General features: G+C 38.6%; 1 protein-coding gene across 3 annotated transcripts in view; it reads left to right on the top strand.

Annotated features, from left to right (window-relative positions):
- The window catches only part of PDE9A (phosphodiesterase 9A), a 168,973-nt gene that overhangs the window by 131,044 nt on the left and 24,331 nt on the right, over nt 1-13,598 (top strand). For all 3 annotated transcript variants that reach the window (XM_027843673.1, XM_027843674.1, XM_027843671.1), the window contains 2 exons: nt 11,179-11,265; nt 13,066-13,170. In XM_027843673.1, the coding sequence (XP_027699474.1) occupies nt 11,179-11,265; nt 13,066-13,170 (192 nt within the window). The remainder of the gene's footprint in view (nt 1-11,178; nt 11,266-13,065; nt 13,171-13,598) is intronic.

The following is a 13,598-nucleotide window of genomic DNA, read 5'->3' as shown; positions in this document are numbered from 1 at the left end:
CATCCTAAGCTTGTATCTGACAAATTCTACATAAACCATTTTCTGTCTTATAATTGCAAGATACTTCATTTGGGAGATAGCATAGCATAGTGGATAGAAGAATGGAATTGATGTTAGGAAGACCAGGGTTCAAATTCTGTTTCAGACACTAACTATGTAATCCTGGGCAAATCACAAACGCTCTTGACCTCAGTTTTCTAATCTGTAAAACGGGATAATAATAGCACTTATCTCACAGGGCTGTTGTGAGGTTTACATGAGATAATATGTACAAAGTATTTTGCATATCTTAAAGTGTTATATAAATTTCAGGATTGCTAAGCTAAAGGACGTGAACAGTTAAAGAACTTTTTTTATATAATACGAAGTTGTTTTTCCAGCCAATTCACAGCTCCTCCAACTATGCATTGCTATATCTATCTTCCCAAAGCCCCTTCAACATTGACTGTTTCCATTTTTGTTGTAGAACTTCTGGACACAATGGCTATTTATGGATGTTAGGTCAGATACATTCTATGTAACTCCATAGAAATAACTATCAAACATTTATTTAACTTATTCTATTTCACTACATTTGGAAATATGTTTTAATATTTATAGTTGAAATCAGTGCTCTCAGTTGCTGGATAAATTGTGACTAAAGCCCTATATAGGAAAAAACCATTTGAGGGGCTTTTGCTCGTGGTTTTGGTCATCAAAATATCCATTGTGTTTATTTTAGATGTATTGGTGTTGCTGTGGTTTTTTTATATCACAGTAATTTCCTAACAGGTTCTTCCCCTTTTCCCCTCCACACATACCAGAACTCTTGCTTGTAATAAAGAAAAACAGTCAAGACATACCAACACTATGTCCATGACTGTCAGCATATGATATATTCAGTATCTTCAGTACCTTCACCCTTTCTCTGCCTAGGCTGCTATATTCCTATGCTACATGCATTATTCATAATAGGACACAACAGGAACACAAAAGAGCTTTGTCTATAACCCTTTCTACACTGATGTATGCTGTTTAAATAGCCTGACTAACTTATATTACTATGGAATGTCACACTGGTTTTATACACACTGATAATATGATACTGTAGGGATTAGGAACATATTAATTAATATTAATATGAGAAAGATATAATAATTGGGCAGCTAGGTGGTACAGTAGATAGAAAGCCTGGCCTGGAGTCAGGAAGACTCATGTTCCTGAGTTCAAATCTGGCCTCAGACACTTACTATCTGTGGGACACTGGGCAAGTCACTTAACTCTGTTTGTCTCAGTTTCCTCATCTGCAAAATGAGCTGGAAAAGAAAATGTATCCTTGCCAAATGGTGTCACAAAGAGTCAGACAAGACTGAAACGTCTGAACAATAACAAGGTACAATAATTAATATGAGATAGATATGTAAATGGGACTGTCTAATATGTAAAAATGGCTGGCTGAGGACATGGATAAATATGATACCTTTGCAGAGATTAGGAGGAAGGTTAGGCCAATGCTGCCAGCAGAGTAGCTGAAAGGAGAAGCAGACAGGATCCAGGGCAACAAAGCCTAGAAATTTCTCTTATCTCTAAGAAGGATACTGGGCTAGATGCATCTATCTACCATATCTTAAATATCGTTAGCCCAAGGATATGATTCTACTGTTTAGAGCAAAAGCTGCCTTCTTGATCATTTTAGCTTCTTGCAGCTTACCCCTTCCTCCAAATGCTAGTTACTCAAAATTCAATCACAAATAAAGAAGACATCAAACAGAAATTAGAGAAGGAATACAAATTAGAATATATAAAACAATACACGAGAGCAAATGAGCTCTTCAACTGAGTGAAAAATGTAAGCTCAGTTCAAACCAGGATTGAACAATTTCACCAAGGGGTAGGCAGTCCATTCTCAGTGATCTCTAGGGCTTCAGGTACTGGAAGTTAAGGGCTAATTTGCCCTACAAATTTGAAGCTTTAGAACCCAAATCCACCATTCAAAAGTCTATGCTTCACTTCTTTCTCTCAACCCATCTCTTTCTACGTCATCTCTGGAAGTGTGTGTCCAAGAAACTGAAAAAATCCCTTCTGTATTTGGGTAGCACCATGACATTTTCTCAGCCAAACAGAAGTCATGTCTACTTATATGTGTACAGCAAAGTACTTTCTGGACATCCTCAGGACACTAGACCCTGACTTGGATGGAAGTATGGTTACATAAGGGAGGAGGAAACCGCAAAAGCAATCTTACTTTATGTTGGAACAACAATTTATATAGTATTTTTCATACATCTCAGAATACCAAGGACATGACAAACTTTCCCTCGCTCCTACTGTACTCTAGCTCAATTAAGTTTTTGAAAACCAAACAGTTCTTTCCCTCATTGACACACAAAGGTCACAATACAGTAAAATCTCTCTTTGGAAATGAAGACCATCTCCCAATTTAAAAACTCATCCAGATACAATGTAATAGACAAAAGGCATTAAGGCTTCTAAAAGACAAAAGTCATTCTCATAAACTTGCAAGTTAGAATGTTATCAAAGTTATTTAACAAATTATATGTAATATAACTTATATTTATATAACCCTTAAAGGTTGTAGGAGTTTCCTTTATTCATTGGGCTGCCCTGAGGCTGTTAACTGATGAATACTAGCAATATAAATCCATCTGGTTCCAACAAAGACAGGATGAGGCAGCATTCTTTAGTCTTTTTTTTTTCTTCTGGGGGGGAGGGGAACAAACTTCCCCTTCCAAAAATTCAGTCCTTCCCCCACTGTTCTGAACATAAATTGAGTTCAGAGAAAAAACTAATAGAAATTGGAGTATATCTAAATTGCCAAACTAGAAAGCCCAGGACCAACACAGCTGATGAACTTGAAGATTACTATCACACCTACCCACACAAAAAACTATGGAAACTCAATGAATAATGGTACTGCTGTTACCTTCCAGGTACAATCATTGATGAAACTGAAGATAAAAGCAGTTTATAAACACTAGTTACTGAAAAGCCGCAGACAGTTTATTGTCCCTCAGGGTTGTGGGGTAAACCTCACAGTAAAAGGCCACCCTGCCATTGGTACAACCAGAAGAACCATCAGAAGCACAGGGGCCACCTGGGACTTATCTTCTTATCCCTCCTTTCAATGAGGGGACCTCATTCCAAAAACTGCCAACTGTTGCCACATATCATGGACTTGGCCTAACTCAGACTAGTCCCCCAGTATTTTTAGTTCTGAAATTAGAATGAAAAGAGAAACTCAGGGGTAGCTAGGTGGCACAGTGGATAGAGCACCAGCCCTGAAGTCAGGAGGACCTGACTTCAAATCTGGCCTCCATCTAAACACTTGACACTTACTAGCTGTGTGACCCTGGGCAAGTCACTTAACCCCAATTGCCTTAAAAAAAAAAAAAGAGAGAGAAACTCATAGTCCATCTAACAATTAATAAGAGGTTTTACTTAGCCATAAGAGGAGGAAGGACATTCAGAGCAAGGAAAGGATATTCATGCAAGAATATAATTTTGATTCAGGTGAGTTGAGCTCTTCTGAGTCAACTTTAAGTTATCCTGCAAGTAGGCAGTCAGAAGCCTGACAGAAAAGGTCTAGCCCCTTATGTTCAGGCTGTTTTGTACCTAGAAGCCCAGAAAGCTATGTTAATGTCCCAACCCTTAAATGTCCCTGAGCCAATAAAATTTCAAGGACAATTTCAATAAATTCAGCACCAGTTCTTCTCATGAACTTCAGTTCTGCATCATGAATTGCCTACTGGACATTACAAACCAAAGGCATTTCAAGCTTAATGTCAGAAACTAAACTTAGTTACTATCACAGATTATTATCTTTCCCAAAAAAATCTTCCCTTCTTCCTTACTTCCCTAATTTTGTCAAAGGCCTCCCTATTCTTCCAGTCTCCCAGGTTCATAATCTCAACTTTATCCTTGACTTCTCTCTGTCCCTTACCCCACATATCCAGTTAACAAATCTTACCATTTCTACATATACCTATACAAACACGTACACATACAGATATACATACTACCTATACTGCTTGTGTATGACCCCTATTACCTTAGTTTAAACTGCCCTCACCTCTTGTCTAGATTATTACTACGAACTCTTTAATTGGTTTCCTTTGGCTCAAGTTTCTCTCCATTCCAGTCCATCCTACAGATCACTGCCAAAGTGATTTTCCTTAAACACAGATCTAACCATGTGACTCTCCTACTCAATCAATTCCAGTAAATCCATGATGCATCTGCATCAAATATAAACTCCTCTGTTCAGCTTTTTTAAAGCCCTTCTCAATCTGAACCCAACCTTCTTTCCAGCCTCATTTGACAACACTCCCCTTTTTGCCTTCTGCCACACCGGCTTTTCTCTGCTCCTCACACACAGCATTCCATCTTCTATCTCCATGCCATTTCACTGGCCATCCCAAGTGACTACAATGCCCTCCCTCCTTACCTCTGCCTTTTACCTTTTACCTTTACCTTTTACCTTTCTTCCTCTAGGAAACATCTCAAGCACCAACTTCTGCATGAACCCTTTCTTGATCCACCCAACTGGTCTCCCTACCAAATTACCTTATATTTAATTATTTTGGGAAGCTAGGAGGTGCAGTGGATAGAGTGCTGGGACCGAAGTCATTTTCCAGAGTTCAAATTTGGCCTTAGATACTAACTAGCTGTGTGACCCTGGGCAAGTCATTTGACTCTATTTGCCTAGTTTCCTCATCTATAAAATGAGTCAGAAAAGGAAATGGCGAACCACTCTACTATCATTGCCAAGAAAACTTTAAATGGGTCACAAAGAGAGGGAACATAACTGAACAACAAGAAAATATATTTTATTTATTTGCTTTATATTTATGTTTTATATATTTACATGTGTACCTTTAATCCCTTCTGAATTATACATTTGAAGTGTTTTCATAAGAGATACAATGCTTGGATTTTGTTTTCAATATTTTTATACTAGAAATTTGAACTAAATTTTTAGTTAATGAGATGTTTTTCAACACACACATAAAAATAATCTTAATATGGCCATTTGCCATTCCATCTGCACATTTTCCCCATTGTTTACCCTTCCTTCTTTCATAGAATTCCTCTTGATTTCTGAAACAAAGAATTTTTCATGCTCTTACCAGATGATCCTGTATTTTGCTAACCTTTTACACAAAACTACTAGTTTCATAGATTTATATCACGAAAACAAAGCATTAGAAGGGAATTCTAAATCTTTATCTAAATTTACTTTCTGCTTCCAGTTAACCTTCAGCTAAACCATTCTAGAAGTATTTAGCTTCATAGGAAAGCTTGCCAAGGAAGAAGATTCTAAAACTTGCCTTAGTAACTTTTGTTATCTAATATATCATATAATTATATTACTGAAACTTGACAGTCTAGGACTCACAACTGGAGTATAGCTCAGGAAAGGCATAGTTTATTATTTATAACAAGTAAAAGTGGAACATGGTAACATTGCATATTAAAGTAGTGGGCTAACTCTCCAAACTGCTATTCACATTAGCGGGCAGAGTACCTCAGAAAGCAGCTGTCTACTTTTCCACTCAGGATTTTAGAGATAATGTTAAGAGCTCTGTCACTCTGGAACCCCATCTTCTGTGCTCTCTTCAAAAAGTCATCAACTAGTTGACATGAATTAGATTTTATAAAGGTAATTTACTGAGAAGATATAGCAAGAACAGTAGTTACAAAACAACCAATGTCCCCAAACGGAAGAGGCTTACTCTCCCCTTGTACACACATACACACACACACGCACACACACACACACACACACACACAGAGTCTCTGGGAGAAGAGGTTCAAGCTCGAAGCATTGAACTATAAGGCACACTTGGGGAACACACAGGGCTTACGAGTATTTCCCAGTTCCTGGCTTGGGCAGTTCTTTTCTCTTGTCCAAGAAGTCCCCACCAAGTCTGCTTCAGGGAGTACCATTCACAATGGATGATTTGGTACCTTGCTAATATGAACCAGCTCCTTACAAGAGTCTTAAGTTGGAATCCATCTATGTCTGGACTAGATTAAGCAGGTTGGCCCTCAGGGCTGACTTCTAACTAGGATGGCTAATGTTGCAACAAAGTCTGATGATCCTTACTTTTTTTTGTGTGAAGCAATTGGGGTTAAGTGACTTGCCCAGGGTCACACAGCTAGCAAGAGTCAAGTGTCTGAGGCTGGATTTGCACCCAGGTCCTCCTGACTCCAAGGTCGGAGCTCTATGCACTGTGACACCTAGCTAGCCCAGATCCTTACTTCTTATTGCTGAGTGAACTTCTAATGGCTCTTTTGACCCATCAGAACTCACAAAACCAAAACCTGATCCATTCTGTCTCTGCATACTTATTCTCTTAGTGTCAGGAAAGTGTAAGCACAAAAGAAACTGGCTTGATGCCTTCAGGTAACCCAGTAGGAGATAGCATCACTGCCTACTCAGTGACTCTGTGGTTCACAGTATCCTCCCAAGTCAAAAGCTTCTAGAAAAGAGGCGGAGAGACCATCTGTTCACACCATATTTAGCTCTAGCTCAGCCTCTACTGAATCATCAATCTACAGGAGTAATCCAGGCAGGCTACATCTGCCTCTCAGAGTCATAGGGTACCCTGAGATGTTTAGGGAGGTATCTGCTGCCATCAGCTCAACCTCTCTATTATGTTCCCCTTCCTCAACAGTTAGGAGCCAGTGACTAGCACCCTAGTTTCATTTAATTGCTGGATATGAACTAGCTTTTACTAAGTGATATTTACTTCAAAGATAAAACAAATATGAAATATAGACATTTCCTCCAACACCTCGGGGATATACTCCCCCCTGTACCTCCTCAGTCACCTGGGGTCAAAACAAAACTTAGCTCAGTTCCTCTATAGCACTGATCCTACTAAGTTCATGTCCAGATGCAGCATGACTACTAGATGATTTTAGACTCCATTGGAGTCCAGAAGATTACTCCTTGCTCCTTAAGGAACTGATTCTGGGCTGGCTACAAAGCCTTATCTGAACTCTGATGCCTGGTTCCTGTGGCTTGCTCTCCTGACCTCCAGATTAATCTCTTTCACTTAAAATAGAAAATAACAAATGCACATGCCAAGGGCCAAGGCGTCACAGAGAAAGTCTTAAGACCAGTGTTTTCTCTCACCAGGCACCACAAATGAAGGAGGTAATAAGATCTCCCAAAAGCACAGATGAAAAGAATGAGATGAAGAAGTATGATGGAGGTCATCTAAAGCCTTTTGCATGTCTCAGAAGCCGTTAAAAGAGCTTCATTTACTACATGTTTAGTTGACCAGAACTAGTCACAGAATGTATACACACGGGGGGCAGCTAAGTGGCACAGTGGATAGAGCACTAGCCCTGGAGTGAGGAGGATCTGAGTTCAAATCCCATCTCAGACCAGACACCACTTGACACTTACTAGCTGTGTGACCCTGGGCAAGTCACTTAACCCCAACTGCCTCACGCAAAAAGGAGAAGAAGAAGAAGAAGAATGTATACACATGTACACATGTTCCATCCGAGGCTCTTTCATCCCAAATCATCACAACTCTCCCCAACTCAACCTTCTGCTTGTCCCAGTTGTTCTAGACATGCATCAGAACCCCTGTTTCAAGTCCTTCTGAATCCTCACCCCATTAAAAGTCTTTTCATCATCCTATGGTACTAGTTCTTCAGATTAACATATCTTCTTACTGTAATGAGGGGACTGGTCAATGAGGGCCAGTCATGCTCCTTGGAACATGCATGGATTTGTCCTTCCTATTGGGTTAAGCAAATCACATGCAACATTCTCTGCCTGCATCCAATCTAACAGGTGGAGGCTTGAAAAGCCATTTTCTGACCATGAGTGACTGAGGTGTGAGCTGGAGTGGAGGAGTAGGTCATGGGAAATGAACAAGCTGAGGAACTGAGAAGTAAGAGTGTTTAAGAGTGTCAATATGTATGTTGAAGTCCATTACCTAATATGACGGCAGGAGTTATGGAGGAAAGAAAGACTGTAATCCAGGAAATGAACTCAGAACTCAGGAAAGGAGGAGAGGTGCCCTAGAGGTCAGTAGAAAACACAGCCATCAGAATTTTGATTGGGTGATACATATGAATTGAATGAACCTCAAAGGAAGTGAGTAATGGAATAAAAGGAGATCCTCGAAGTACCAAAGGGGATAAAGGAGTATTCAGCTCTCTCACTATGACCAATGAGTATGGGGTACTAGTTAAAGTTCAACCAGTACTGGAAAGGGCAGCCAAGGAACCTGTGTTTTCAGAAAGAAGTCATGTCTCAGTGAGTACTAGAAGATGGAGTGAGCAAGAAGTAAGAAGGTTTAAGATAAATTCTAGTGTATTATCTATGGATCAGACATACCAGAGAGCACAGTGGAAAGGGGGATTAACTTTAGAATAGGACTTCAGTTGGGGAGGGGTTAGAACAAAAGGAATGGGAATAAGGAAGTAGTTGGTCAATGGGGAATGGAAAAAGGAGTTTGAACGTTGGCAGTTGGGTGTTCAGAATTACTGGGATGGGGAGGGCATGATGGGGTACATGTTAATCATTGAGGAATAAGATCAGATAGGTTATAATTGTCCATAGGGTTTTGGCCTCAGGGTAGAGTTGTCCCAGGGTATCAGGCCTAGACAGGTATATAGCTGGAAAGTAGAGTGGGAGGAGAAAGGTGAGACTGAGGATACCTGGATGGGGACAAGGAAACTGCTGAGGAGTTGTAGAAGGATGGAAAAGTGTCTGTAAAGAAATAGAATTGATGCTCAGAGATGCTAGGTCCACTGCTTCCCATGCAAATTCCTACAAGGCAACTGTTACGTATTTATAAGAGTCAGAGCTTCCAGGTCAAAGATAAAACACTTCTGGTTCAAAACCAAGGAATCAGGATCATAGAACACTATGCAGCAAATACAATAAAGGAAAAAATATTGAAATGTAATATTACAAAAGGCAAAACAAAGAACCAAAAATAACATTTTTTATGAATCCGAGTATATTTTTATGGGGGTGGGGTGGTAGAGACAGCTAGGACTTTAATAGAGAATTTTCAAAAATTCCTGATGAAAAGAGTAGAATCTTTGAAATGAAAACAGGAGAAACAAGAGAAAGCAAAAAATAAATACATTTGAGAAATTGGGAGGGGATGTACAACAATAGTAGAAGAGGCAAATATTCCCTCAGATTCCCCCTGTCTTTAAGAGTCATAGAGTAAAGAAAGACAAACATAAGATCTGGGGTGGTTTTGCACCATTTTAGTTTGAAGAAAGGAAAGGAAGGGAAAAGCAATACTTGGGGGAAGAGGAAATAAGGAAGGAGGAAAGGAAAATGTACTATTTCTTATATTGGGATAAGCCAGAATATCAATATGCAAACATGGAGAAGGGCGTAGGGGGAAAGGCATCTCATGAAACTCAAGTCTTATCTAAACTGAACAAAGTGTTGAATACATACACAGAGTTTGATGTAGAAATGTACTAAATTCAACAGGGAAAAGGAGAGGAAAGGGGCATTTAAGAAGGAGGGCAGTGTTGGGAAAAGAATAATCACAAGTATAAACAAAAGAGAGAATGAATTTAATGAATTAATTGAATGTGTAACTAAAAAAAGTAGAAAAGCAAAAAGAAGTAGAAATTCTAAAAATCATAGAAGAGATAGAATTAAAGGCAAAAATATCTCATTGATGGTAAAACTAGAAGCTTTTTTAAAAAAAAGCAATTAAAATCATCAAATTGTTAACTAATTTTAGAGAGATGAAAATCAAATTTTTATACTCTTCAATAAAATTATTATAAACTATTTTGTCCAATTATATGACAACACACAGGTGATAAATTAAATGTAAACAATTAATTCCAGTATTACATAAATTATCTGGAAAAATATAGAGAGGGGATCCTACCAAACTCATTATATGAGATAAATATCATTGGTCCTGATGGCCAAACTAGGGAGAGACAAACCAGAGAAAGAAAACAATAGACCAATATCTCTAAAATTAATTTTAAACATCTATTAAAATAATAGCAAAGAAACTATGAAAACATATTTAATAGATTACACATTTTGACCAGATTCAATTTATATCAGGAATTCAAGGTTGTTTCAATTAAAAAAAAACTTTAAACATAATAGACCATATTAAAATAACCAAAGAAAAACCCCACATACCTATTTTCAAGTAATAGAGGTCTATATGCCCATTCACAGGAATATTTGTATTATGTTGGCACAAAAAGAAAGTAAATGAGTAATATATTTGTACATACTAACTCTTACTTATTTCCACTGTATATTTTAAAGCAGCTCCTAAGCACTGACCTTGAGTAATTTATACTCCAAAACATTTATACAAATCATTGGTTGGCCAGTTCCAAGAAAGGAGGGAAGAAATAACTATCTCATGAAGCGCTAGCTTTCCCAATCACCTTGCATACCTGGTGGTGAATGATCACCTCCACACTCTAGCCAGCAATACCAGTAGTCTGATTCCTATATGGGTGAATTCTGGAATATCTATGATCTGGTGCCATCTTCATACCTTCTCTCTGGTATCAAAGCCATATCTAGGGATTCCAGTCAGTGAGAACAAAATTCTCGTTGGATGCCAGAGTTCTGGCATTTTTTCCATAAACTATGAAAAATTTTCCATAAACTATGGTCATTCTCTTTTTAAATAACTCGTTCACATTATAGCATTAAAAGAAACTTAGGCATGACATTTATGTTAGTAAGACTTTAAACTACCCGTCTCTTTGACACTTTGAATATGCAGACAATGCAAGGAAAATTTATACTATCTTCAAATCAAGAAGACAGTAGTACACAAGCATTTGAAGCATCACCAGATAAAACAGGGTTTAGGCTTGTCCTATTTGGCCTCAAAAGATAGAACTAAGCTAGGTGAAAGTTTCAGAGAGGCAGATTTTGACTTGATATCAGGAAAAACTAGCTAACAAAACTATCCAAAAGTAGAATGAGGTAATGAGTTCTACCTCACTGGAAGTCTCCAGGCAGAAGCCAGAGGACCACTTTCAGTGATGTTGTAGTACAGATGACTGGTCAGGAACAAGAATCAGCTCCTCCTAGATGTCTTAGATGTCTTTGGAGGCACCTCCCCATTCTTAGATTCTATGATGAGTCAGCATGTTATAATAACAATTTCTTTCTCAATTTCCTTACAGATGCTAAGCTGTTTAGAACACATGTACCATGATCTTGGTCTAGTCAAAGATTTTAATATCAACCCTATCACGCTGAAGAGATGGCTGGTAATTATTAAGCATATAATTGTCCATTCTCTAGAGTTACAAATGTTTTGATTCCCCAGATACTTCTCTGACAAAACTAGGCTTCCTAAAAATGAAAAGTGTCCTCAGAAGTGTTAAGTTGCAAACTAGGTTTCTTGTTCAAAGATTTTTTTAACTATCTACCAAACTGGGATAGAATTTATAATAAAAATAGAAATTGCCATGGATAAAGCTCCAGCCTTGGAGTCAGGAGGACCTTAATTCAAAACTAGCCTCAGACACTTGGCACTTACTAGTTGTGTAACCCTGGGCAAATTACTTAACCCCAATTGCCTCACCAAAAAACAAAAAAAAATTGCTATAATACTGCTACAAATTAGTGGAGGCAAAGATAGCTCATCTAGATCAGGGGTGTGGAACTGGTGGCCTCAAGGCCACATGTGGCCCTCTAGGCCCTCAAGTGAGGCTCTTTGACTGAATCCAAACTTCACAGAATGTATTGTTTGTTCTGTGACATCTGGAACATTCTCTGGTTTGGATTCAGTCAAAGGCTGCAGTTGAGGACTTAGAGGATCCACATGTGGCCTTGAGGCCTCCAGTTCTCCACCTCTGGTCTAGTAAATCCACCTTGCAGAATTATTTATCTAATGTGACAGCCCGAAAAATTCAAGATCTGAGGAAAATGTTGGCATCCAGAAGCACAAAGAAAGTCTTGGGACCATAGAAATGAAACAGAAGTATATGTGTGTGTGTGTGTGTGTGTGTGTGTGTGCATGTACGCGCGCACATGCAATGCTTCTGATTCTGAGTTGGTTAAAAATTGAATTAATTTATAGCTTCCATTCAAGACCAGCAGAGGCAATATGGCATAACAGAGAGTTGGCTTTGGTGTCAAAAAGTCCTGAGTCTTACCTCTGTCACATACTATAAAGCCTTATTAAAGAGGCAGATAGGTGGCGCAGTGGAAAGAGCACTGGCCCTGGAGTCAGGAGGACCTGAGTTCAAATGTGACCTCAGACACAAATACCATAATATGTCTAGCTGAGTGACTCTGGGCAAGTCACTTAACCCCAATTGCCTCACAAAAAAAAAACCCTCAATAAAGTCCCTTACTTTCTCAGTTCCCCTCTAAGACTACAAATTTCAAACAATTGCTCACCATCATTGGTAGAGTGAGTTTCCTCACCAGGAATTCCCTTCCTCAATGAAATCACAGGTTCAGACAAAAAAAAAATTAAAGTACAACTGAACCAGCTAAAAGAGATAGAGATGGATGGGACAACTCCTAAAGCCTATTTCTACTATAAATAAACAATATTCTTTACATCTTAAACTCTGTATTTGATGAATTTAAAGAAAATGAGAATCAAATAAAAATATATGAAGTAAGATCAGTAAAGTGAGACAATGTGTTCTAATGGGCCTTGTCTTAGGAGGTCCAAATTCTATTCCCTGTTTTATTGCTAACTTAATACATGTCTCATGTAAAGTAATTTCACTTTATGGGTCCCAATTTCCACATATGTCACAAAGGTAATCTTACCTGCTTCAAGTGAGATTTATCAGGTCATTTTAGTATCTTCAGAGATATGCACCTAATATGAATAAATTGCATTATTATCATTATTATTATTATTATCATCATAGAACAAGAACTGGGAGGAAAAAGAAGGAAAGAGAGCAACAAACCCTGAGGTTAGAGTTAGACATGGAGAGGGAAGATGGAATCCTAACCAGTTTTCTTCAGCTTAGAAATGCATAAGTGGCTAATAGTGCCAAAAATTCAGCTCACATTATATAGATTTTTTTTTGTTTTGGCAGCTCTGCATCCATGACAACTACAGAAACAACCCCTTTCATAACTTTCGACACTGCTTCTGTGTGACTCAGATGATGTACTGCATGATATCTCTCTGCTTTCTCCAGGTGGGTCCTTGTTCTGCCTCCTCTAGGAACATATATGTTCCTGCTTCCTTTCAGTCTTGGCACTCACCACAGCCTCTCAATGCTGAGAAAGGAATGAAAACAAAATCCAGATACTTTTTAGGAAGTGTCTTTCCTTGTGCAGAAGAAAAAGAGAGCACTCTATTAGCAGCCCCTGGCTGACATGAAGAGCTGCCTCCAAATTTACCCCAGCCTATATACCAAGAAATAACTAAAATTAAGAGTTTCCAAGCCATTAACATTATATTCTGTTATTTTCTTAACCCCCTAAATGTTCGTTCAAGTTGAATATCAGTGGACTAGGCAAGACCGCCCCCTTCTCTACTATTCATATTTACCCACCTTGCCCCAGATAGCCCTGCCCCAGCTCTATCTCCATGCCTGGGCCCTAGAGAAAAGACATAAATATC

This window comes from Vombatus ursinus, unplaced genomic scaffold (genome assembly GCF_900497805.2).
Source record: "Vombatus ursinus unplaced genomic scaffold, bare-nosed wombat genome assembly UNPS02014924.1, whole genome shotgun sequence".
Classification (NCBI taxonomy): domain Eukaryota; kingdom Metazoa; phylum Chordata; class Mammalia; order Diprotodontia; family Vombatidae; genus Vombatus; species Vombatus ursinus.
Note: the sequence above shows the minus strand (reverse complement) of the source record. Positions and strands in the feature narration are given on the sequence as shown.